This window comes from Chrysochloris asiatica, unplaced genomic scaffold (assembly GCF_000296735.1).
Source record: "Chrysochloris asiatica unplaced genomic scaffold, ChrAsi1.0 scaffold00311, whole genome shotgun sequence".
NCBI lineage: Eukaryota > Metazoa > Chordata > Mammalia > Afrosoricida > Chrysochloridae > Chrysochloris > Chrysochloris asiatica.
Genome location: NW_006408829.1, coordinates 1168783 through 1179325, shown reverse-complemented (window position 1 = coordinate 1179325; position 10543 = coordinate 1168783). Strand labels below are relative to the sequence as shown.

Here is a 10543-nt window from a genome sequence, read left to right as displayed (position 1 = left end):
CGAATGTTGATAGTTGATCCAAGAAAAATGAAGTCCTTGACAACTTCAATCATAGTAAATGATATTATTGTCTTATTCAAAAGGGTCAATTCCAGTCCATTGCAATTTACTAATGTCTACAATATAAATCTTTATTCATTCCATTTCAATTGTAATGATATCCAATTTTTCTAGATCCATACCTCATATATTCCAGGTTATGATTATTAACAGAGGTTTGCAATGGTCTCTTCTCATTTGTGTTGTGCTTTGTCAGAAAAGGAAAGTCCCCAAAACTATCCATGTCCCTAAAGTCAACTTAACTTTGAGAAGGCAACTCTTCCCCAGTTGTGGTTTGAGTTTCTCACAACTTGAGGAGCTCATCTTCTGGTACTGTATCAATGTTCTACTGCTATTCATAAGGTTTCACTGGTTACCATTTAGAAATGTTCTATGGGTTGGAATTGACTCGACAGCACTCAACAACAGCAACAATAGCAAGAAGCTTTAATAAATAAATAAAATAAAAATATTTTGATAGGAAGAACTTTTTGAAACTGACCCCTCTTTTCTTTAAGTCTGCCCTTACACTAGGTGTATCAAAGACTAAAGGTAATAATCAAAGATAATTCTTGTTTCTTTCACTAGAAGGTTTTTTTTCTTTTTATGTTTTAGTTTGGATTTTAAACTAATATTTTTATATGCACACTATATTTTTCAGGAATTTTTTTTTTTAAAGAATCAAACAAATCCATGACATAGTGATTTTCAATAAACTTTCATCATTTATCCTCAGCTATATGTAAACTCATAACTAAAATTAACCAATAGATGCATATGTAGTCTTAAAAATATATAAGATGTTGATATTTGCCCTTAATTTTTTGAAATATCATAAGGAATGTGTCTATAATCTTAAATAAAATGCATTTTAAATCAGGGTGTTGTTGTTAGGTGCGGTCCAATCAGTTCTGACTCATAGTACCCTATGTACAACAGAACAAAATACTGCCTAGTCCTGTACCACCCTCACAATAGTTTCTATGTTTGGTGCCATCACTGCAGCCACTGTGCAGATCATTTCATTGAGGATCTTCTTCTTTTTCACTAGTCCTCTACTTTATCAAGATGATGTCCTACTCCAGGGACTTGTCCCTCCTGATGGAAACTCCAAAGCACATGAAATGGAGTCTTGCTATCCTTGCTTCTAAAGATCATTCTAGCTATTTGTTTCTTTTTCTGGCAGTCTATGATTATTCTTTGCAAACATCATAATTGAAAGATAACAATTTTTCTTCCCAGTCTTCCTTATTAATTGTCCAGCTATCCCTTGAGGGGATTGAAAATACCATGGATTGGGTCAGGTGTACCTTAGTCCTCAAATTAAATATGTTTTCTTTTGAAGAAGACATCGAGTCTTCTTCCTCGAATTTCCTTATTAATTGTTCAGATTTCACTTGAGGTAATTGAAAATACCATGAATTGGGTCAGATATACCTTAGTCCTCAAATTCATATCTTAGATTTTTGACATTTTAAAAAGATCTTTTGCAGCAGATTTGTCCAGTGTAACATATCTTTTGATTTCTCGACTTCTGCTTCCATGGAAATTCAATCCTTGACAACTTCAGTATTTTTAAATTTATTGTAGTGTTACTTGTTATTCCAGTTATAAGGATTTTTGTTTTCTTAATGTTGAGGTAAGGAGCTTTGGTAGTGTAGTGGTTACGAATCGGGTTGTGAACCACAAGGTCACCAGTTTGAAACTACCAGCTGTTCCGCGGGAGAAAGATGAGGCGTTCTGCTCCCGTAAAGATTTACAGCCTCGGAAACCCTGTACAGGATGGCTATGAGTCGGGACCGACTCCACGGCACTTAACAACAACAAGACTGTTGAGGTATACTCTATATTGAAAGCTGTCATCTTTGATCTTCATCAGTAAGCATTTCTAGTCCTCTGCACTTCCATACAGCAAAATTGTTGTATCATCTGCATATCACAGATTGTTAATGTCTCCCTTCAAATCTGATGCTATTATATACTTCTTTATATAGTACAGCTCGGGGATCATTTGCTTATCATACAGATAAAATAATTATGCTGACAGGATACAAATCTCATGTACACTTTTCAGATAATGGTTATGAATCGGGCTGTGAATGGCAAGGTCAGCAATTCTAAACTACCAGCTGTTCCATGGGAGAAAGATGAAGCTTTCTGCTCCCTTAAAGATGTACAGCCTCGGAAACCCTGTGCAGGGTCGCTATGAGTGGGAACTGACTCCACAGCACATAACCACCACCACCACCACCACTTCTATAAATGGTTTGCTTCCCCATTCAGAGCAAAGAGTGACTGTAACCTTCCAAAAATCAGAGCAATAGGATGCATTACCATCTGGCTAGCTGATCTAATTCTACTCCTAGGCATGGAGAAATGTTCTGACTTATGAATTCCTCAAATTTAGTTTTCCTTCATATGCTTCCTTATTAATTTGTTGTTTAAGTGCCATTGAGTTGGTTCTGGCTCATAGTTTCTGAGGTGTGGCTGGTGGGTTTGAACTGCTGACATTGTGCTTAGAAGACCAATGCTTATCCTACACTGCCACTCCAGGACTCCATATTAATGACTGATGATTTACTAAGATTTCTTTTATAGTAAATGTTCTAAATTTCAAAATAAATTTTTGATTTCTAAACATTAAAATATCAAAAAAGTAAGAATATAACATTTAATAGATTCTTAAATAATGATAGAAATACATTTTTAAAGAGTTTATAGGTGAAAGAAAAAAAATTACCTTGGGGTCCACATTGAGAATTTTTCTGTCTCTTTTGTATTTGAAGAGTAAGCCTTCTGGGTTATCAGCAATTACTTGATAATTGGGACTTGAATTCCAAAGAGCAATATGACTTTCCCAGTTGTAAAAACTATAAAAGAAATATTTATAAAGAGTTAATCATTATAATTTACTAAATTACCAAATATACCTCAGAAGATATTTGGAGTGGTTCAGTCTCAAGATAAACGGAGAGTAACATAGTTCATATGACGTAGAACACATCTGAGATTACAATTTCTGCAGAAGAGATTAGGCTCTGTGTTTCTCAAATCATTTAGATACATATTCATATTATTTTGCATAACTTCTTGGTAAAGACACTATAGGACTGTAGGGCCTTTCCTAGTATTGTATTTCCCAGGAAGTCATGAAAGTTGATGAAATTTAAGGGTATTTATTCAGCTGAGACTTTTCATGGTATTAAGCATAATTGAACACTGGAAGGAATGGCAGGCTAAATCGCCTCTTTTCAATATCTGTATCTATCTATCTATCTATCTATCTATCTATCTATCTATCTATCTATCAATAATGTATTTATTAGGGAGATAAAAAATAATGTGTGTTTGAATGGTTACCATAGACAAGGCTTGATGTGATGTGTTCTGTCACAACCACCAAATGAAGGTGCTCTCATTTCTCAGACAAGGCAAAAGAGGCTAGGAGAGGTCAACTGACATGGCTAATGTACTGTAATTGAAAAGTCTTAGGATTAAGGTTTAAACACAGACATAGTTGCTTCAACGTGAGTAATGCTCTTCTCCTGATGTGGTGCTATAAGATTAACACTGGACTGTGAACTATGAGTTCGGCAATGCAAACCTACCAGTTGCTATTGTTGTTGTTGTTAGGTGCCATCAAGTCAGTACCAACTCATAGCAACCTTATGCACAACAGAACGAAATACTGCCCAGTCCTGGGCCAACCTCACTATTGTTGCCATGCTTGAGCCCATTGATTCTCCCACTTTGCCAATCCATCTCACTGTGAGACTTATTCTTTTTCTCTGACCCTCCACCTTAACAAACATGATATTCTTCTCCAGAAACTAGTCCCTCCTGACAGTATGTCAGAATTATGAGAGAGGAAGTTTGGCCATCCTAGCCTCCAAGGAGTACTCTGGCTGCACTTCTTCTAACACAGATCTGTTAAACCATGTGGTTATCAGATTCAAAATCATCTAAACCAGTCCATTTCAGCTCACTAATGCCTAAAATATCAATGTTTATGTGATCAATTTAATTTTTAACAATTTCCAAGTTTCCTAGATTCTTACTTCCTACATTCTATGTTCCTATTATCAATGGATGTTTACAGCTGTTTCTCTTCGTTTAGAGTTGTGTCCCTTCAGCAAATGAAGGTCACACAGACTTTAGTCCCAAGGGAATTACTCCATTTGCATCATCATGGTCAACTCTACTTTGAAGCGACAGCTCTTCCCCAGTTGCATTTTGAGTGCCTTCCGACCTGAGAGGCTCATTTTCTGGCACGATATCTGACAGTGTTTCTCTGCTATTCATAAGGTTTTCAGTGACTAAATATTTGAAAGTAGTTCATCACTTCTTCTTCCTAGTCTGTCTTCATCTGGAAGTTCATCTGAAACCTGTCCAACATGGGAGACCCTACTGGTATTTAAAATACCCATGCATAGCTTCCAGAATCACAGCAACTCATAGTACGAAAAACTGACAGATAAGCGGTGGGACGTACCAGTTGCTCCTCAGAAACTCTATACAGGGTTGCTATGAGTTCAAACTGACTTGCCAGCACTTACCAACAACAACAACAACTGTATCACAGTATCTCTTTACATTTTATATATCTGTTGTGGTGGATAGTGTACACAAATTTCCCATTTTTTCATGTCCTCTTTAAAATTTAAGTTCCTGGATAGCATAAATGGTTATGCACTCAGGTACTAATTAAATGTTTCATGCTTTGAATCAACCCCAAGTCACCTTGGGAGAAAGATATGGCAATCAGCTTCTGAAAATTCATAGCCATTGATACTTTAAAGAGCACAGTTTTACTCTGGGTTTGCCACAAATTGGAACCAACTCTACAGTGCATGGGTTTGGGTTTATTTTACACCTACTTGTCAAAATTGAAGGTAATGCAGTCACGTGAGTTTGAAGCATCCTTTAAATAAATAGTATTGCATATCAAGTCTGCAACATCTTCTTTATATTATACTTGCTTTAAAAACAGAAGTCAAAGTGATCATAACACAGTATTTGTCTCCAAATTTTGTAATACATGCAGTGCCCAATTTAAGATAAAGTTTCATTCCAGTGATTCCATCAGAAGTCAGTCCAGACATAAGTCAGATCTTTCTCTCTATCTTTATTAGTTCTCTTTATTATCTTATATTTCAGTACCTTTATAAATCTTATATTTGAACATCTGAAAATAATATGTGAGAATGATAACATCAGCAAATTACTGTGATATTGTATGTAGTACATATTACTAATAAGATGTACAAAAAAAGAGTGCTGATTCAGCATAACTAGCATATATCGTAAGTCAGGGACGACTTGTATTTATTTGTCAGTTTCCACTCGGTCTATAGCTAGTTTGTTTTGCTCACTATTGTTTTAATTCTTCCTTCTCAAATAGTAGATTTCATGGAGCAAATTCACTCTGAATTTAACTGATGTTTTCTGAGGCAAGAAATCAAAGTTATTCCATTCAATGATCTAAGAATGTGTTATGGATGCCCTCCAATTTTTATTACCCAGAAAGAATTGATTACATAGATTACATATTTATATTACTGAGTCAGGAACATATTGTTTTTGTTGTTGTGAAGTGCTGTTGAGTTGGTTCTGATCCATAGAGACCCATATAGGATGTCCGAGGAGCAGCTGGTGAGCTTGTCCCACCGACTTTGCAGTTCAAATGGCTTTGCAGTCTGGCACATTAACCCACATTAACCTACAGCAGAACACCAGGAACATATTCGTTAGCACTATTTCCCCCTTTCCCCTACCATACTTTGTACTGCCACTACCTAGGAATATCTGCCCTGTCTGAGACACAGAATTGAAAAAGTGGTGTTTCCACTATCTGCTTATGCTGTCAGTCCACCCTAAAATTAAGAAGAAGAGCTGCACATTATACATCTTCTCTTTAGCTGAACTTCACATGGGAAAAGTATAATGGCAGAATCAGTCACAGAATACTGGAAAGAGAACAATCTGCAGTCAACATACTACTATCTTGTTAATTCTAACTCACAATATAGAATACTGATTTTAGAAACCAGTTTGGCTGCACCAAAACTGGCTTCTCCAATTTAATTTAATCCACAATAATGAAGATCACTTGAACTCCATATTACTGACTGCTTGGCTAGAAGATTGTTCAACTGGAATGGAAGACATGGGTGTGATTATTAACTTTATATATATGTCTAAGGAATTATTTGTGAGATAAATAGATATAGATAATCCCAGTAAAATGCTTGAGTCATATTGCCTAGGGTAACCTTAGTTATATCACACATTCCTATCTTGTTGTTCAGAGCTCAAATTAAAAGCTTTATTGAAATATAGATTATATATATGTATACGTGTAATTATTTATAATAAAAGTTAATTTGCATGGCATATGACACTTTTCATAAAGCAACATGTGTTGTTTATGCAATTTGTTTCTCCTGGGCAGAGATGCGAATTAGGCTACATTTCACATGCCAATTCTAACTGGTAATAATAGTTATTTTTAATGAAAAATAACTAACAGCTGTTTTGGTAAAAAGATGAGGCTTTATACTCCTGCAAGAATTTACAGCCTCAGAAACCCTACACAGGGTTGCTATGAGTCGGAACTGACTCAACAGTACTTAACAGTAACAAAAACAAAATTTATTTAATAGTTGCCATGGACAAGTTCCTGTTCTGAGCCTAATGAATCTATCATTTCATTTCATTTTATTAACAGCTTCATAAAGTAGGTATAAAAATATCCATTTTACTCATGCTGAACTGATTGGGAAATGGTATCATTTGGGTTCTCACGTGAGAAGCCTGACTCTAGAGCCTGCTTGGTAAAACCCATATTCTCTATTTTTCCCACATTCTATTAGTGTGGCTGCAGGAAGCATCATTACAAAAATGCCAGCTTCTCACCAAAATGCAAGATTTTACCTTATTCTTGGGTATACCTCAAAATTACAACTAAGTCTGTTAAGTTGGTAGTGTAGCTCTGTGACAGAGTTTTAGACAATGGGATAAAAACATGTGATATCTGCCACTTATAGCTAAGGTCCATCAAAATCTTCTCTGCTCTTTTCCCTACTCAGCCAACTGACATACAGATGAAAAGCTTGGAAGCTATGTTTTGAGATATTTGGAGTTTTGTAAAGCATCAGAACAAAAGAGCTGAAGTCACTGAGAAGAGACAGATTTAAGTGATTTACCATTATTACATTTAGATTACTTAAAAAGTGAAGACATAAACTACACTAGCAAACTCTAGGGTTGCAACATAAACGTGGATGATTGTCAAAAAACAATTTGTCACTAATTCTTCATGCAATGATTTGTAATGTTTCTTTTATTGTACATTATCAAAAGTATAATAGTATGTGTTTCTAACCTTTCTTTTCTTTTCATATTTATATCTGAGCCAAAAAGACTTACTTATTCTAGCTTTGAAGAATATTTAATACTGGGCAGGTAAAATATACATTATGATTCTTACTTTAAAAATGTGTCTAGTTTCATTTACTAATTTTATCCTGATGAATTTTAGAATAACTTGGTAATCCTTTCCAAAAATTACTAGAATTTTTTTGTCAAGATATACAAGATAATTAACATAATGCCTAGAATTGTATCAACTATGTTGTTGTTAAGTGTCATAGAGTTGCCAACTCGCACTGATTCTGTACAGGGTTTCCAAGGAGCAACTAGTGGGTTTGAATTGCTGATCTTACAGTTTGTAGTCAAGTGCTAATCTTACAATGTTAGTAGACAACAAACAAGTATTTGTTGAATTAATTAATTTGGATGAACAGAATTTTTGTACAGATTATATTTAAGTATTTTATATTATCATTATTTTAATAGGATATTGATTATATTTTCTAAATGATGCATTCTGTTATTTAATTTACTATTATGTTTTCCTTTTAAACATATTGCATCTTGATATTTTAATATAATACTCTCATTAGTCTCAATCGTTTTGTTTCAGCTAAATCTAATTAAATTTCTAAGAACTAAATTATTAAATCAACTATGGTAGTGATATTAGTAACAGTGATAATATGGGTTCAGCATTTCCAAAATTATTCTCAGTTTTTATAACAAATATTTCTGCTAATATTTTTGCATCTATATAGCACTAATAAAGAATTAAAGTGCACATGACCCAAACCATGGTATTTTTATTAGCCTCATATTCATGTAAAAGATGCATAATGAATAAGGGAAAGCATAGAAAAAATCATTCTTTTGAGTTTTGGTGTCGGAGAAGAATGTTAAAAGTAACATGGAATTCCAGAAGAACAAACAAATCTTGGAAGAAGTATAGCCAGAATATTCCTTAAAAGCCAGAAGGGTGAAACTTCATTCCTCATTTGTTGTTGTTGTGAAGTGCCATCAAATCGGTTCTAACCCATAGCAACTCTGTATAGGGTTTCTGAGGAAAGACTGGTAAGCTTGAACCACTGATCTTACAGTTCAAAGTGACTTTGCAATTTAGTGCATTAACCCACAGAGCCACACCAGGACTCCACTGTTGTTGTTAGGTGCCATCAGTTAGGTACCAATCATAGCCACCTTATGCCCAAATAGAACGAAACACTGTCAAGTCCTGCACCAAACTCACAATCATTGCTACACTTGAGCCCATTGCTGCTCCCACTGTTTTAAACCACCTTGTTGAGGTCTTCTTCTTTTTCTGTGACCTCCAATTTACTAAACATGATGTCCTTCTCCAGGGACTGGTTCCTCCTGATAATATGTCCAAAGTATGAGAGATGAAGTCTGGCTATCCTGGCTTCCAGGGAGCATTCTGACTCTACATCTTCCAACACAGACTGATTTGTTTTTTTGATAATCCATGGGACTTTTAATATACTACTCCAACACCATAACTCAAATGCATCAATTCTTCTACGGCCTTCATTATCTACTGTCCAAATTTCACATGTATATGAAACTGCTGAAAATACCATGACTTGAGTTAGGCACACCTTAGTCCTCAAACTGACATCTTTGCTCTTGAACACTTTAAAGAGGTCTTGTGCTGCAAATTTGCTGAATGCAATATGTTGTTTGATTTCTTGACTGCTACTTCTATGAATGTTGATGGTTTATCTGAGAAAAATGCAGTCTTTGAGAACTTCAATCTTTTTTCCATTTGTATGTTTTGTTTTGTTTTTTACTGATGAAGTGGTGAGAATTACTGTTTCCTTTACATTGAGGGGAAACTCGTACAGAAGGCTGTGATCTTTGATGTTCATTAGTATTTTAAGTCCTCTGTATTATCTGCATATCTGAGGTTGTTAATGAGTCTTCCTCCAGTCCTGGTGCCACATTTTTGTTCATTTAATTCAGCTTCTCGGATTATGTGCTCAGCATGCAGATTGAATAAGTACAGTGAAAAAATACAACCCTGGCTCATACCTTTTCTAATATTAAACCTTTCCATGTTCTGTTGTTCTAGTGGAACAATTGCCTCTTGGTCTATGTACAGGTGTCTCATGAACACAAGAATACTCCTTCTTCTCAGTGTTGTCCAAATATTGACATGTTCCACACAACTGAAACTCTTTGTGCAGTGTATAAAACATAGGTACACATCTTTCTGGTATTCTCTGCTTTCAGCTAAGATCCATCAGACATCAGCAGTGATATTCCTCATTCCATGTCCTCTTCTCCACCACTCATCTATCAGTTTGTCATACTGTGGTGGCTTGTGAGTTGCTGTGATTCTGAAAACTATGCCATGGATTTTTTTTAATTTTTATTGTTCATCAAGTTTAGTTTGTTTTTGAGAGACACACCTAACATAAGTAAGTCCTTAAGAGGTTAAAAGCATAAAACCCCAGAAAAATATATTTTATCCTAAGAAAGCTGGTGTAGTTATAATAATAGCAGACAAAACTGTGCTTACAGGAGAAATTCATATTACAGAAATAGAATCACATAGTGTTATAATGTTTAAATGTAAGATTTAGTCATCTAAAATTCTGATGCATTGAATTTCTAAATATATAAAGCAGAAGATTGACTGAATCACAAGGAAATAGTAATAAGTCTATGATCATGTGTTATTCAATAATTGACAGATTGTTGCTGCTAGGTGCCTGCGCACAAAAGAATAAAACACTGTCCGGTCCTGCCCATCCTCATAATTGTTGTCATGTTTGAGCCCATTGTTGTTGCCAGTGCATCTGTCTATCTCGTGGGAGGTCTTCCTCTTTTTCTCTGATCCTCCACTTTGCCAAGCATGATGTCCTTTTCCAGGGTCTGGTCCCTCCTGAAAACATGTCCCAAGTATATGAGATGAGTCTTGTTATCCCTTCTTCCAAGGAGCATTCTGGTTGTACTTCCAAGACAGATTTGTTTGTTCTTTTGCCCGTCCACGGTACTTTCAATAGATTCTTCTCCAACACCATAATTCAAATGCATTGATTCTTTTATAGTCGTCCTTATTCCTTGTTCAGCTTTCACATACAGATGAAGCAAATGAAAATACCATGGCTTG

The 10543-nt window shown here is 35.3% G+C and overlaps 1 protein-coding gene across 2 annotated transcripts in view; it reads right to left on the bottom strand.

Moving 5' to 3' along the window:
- Positions 1–10543, bottom strand: part of LOC102831324 (uncharacterized protein C4orf22 homolog) — a 1137236-nt gene that overhangs the window by 40215 nt on the left and 1086478 nt on the right. For both annotated transcript variants that reach the window (XM_006875065.1, XM_006875066.1), the window contains one exon: positions 2780–2909. In XM_006875065.1, coding sequence (XP_006875127.1) covers positions 2780–2909 — 130 coding nt within the window. The remainder of the gene's footprint in view (positions 1–2779; positions 2910–10543) is intronic.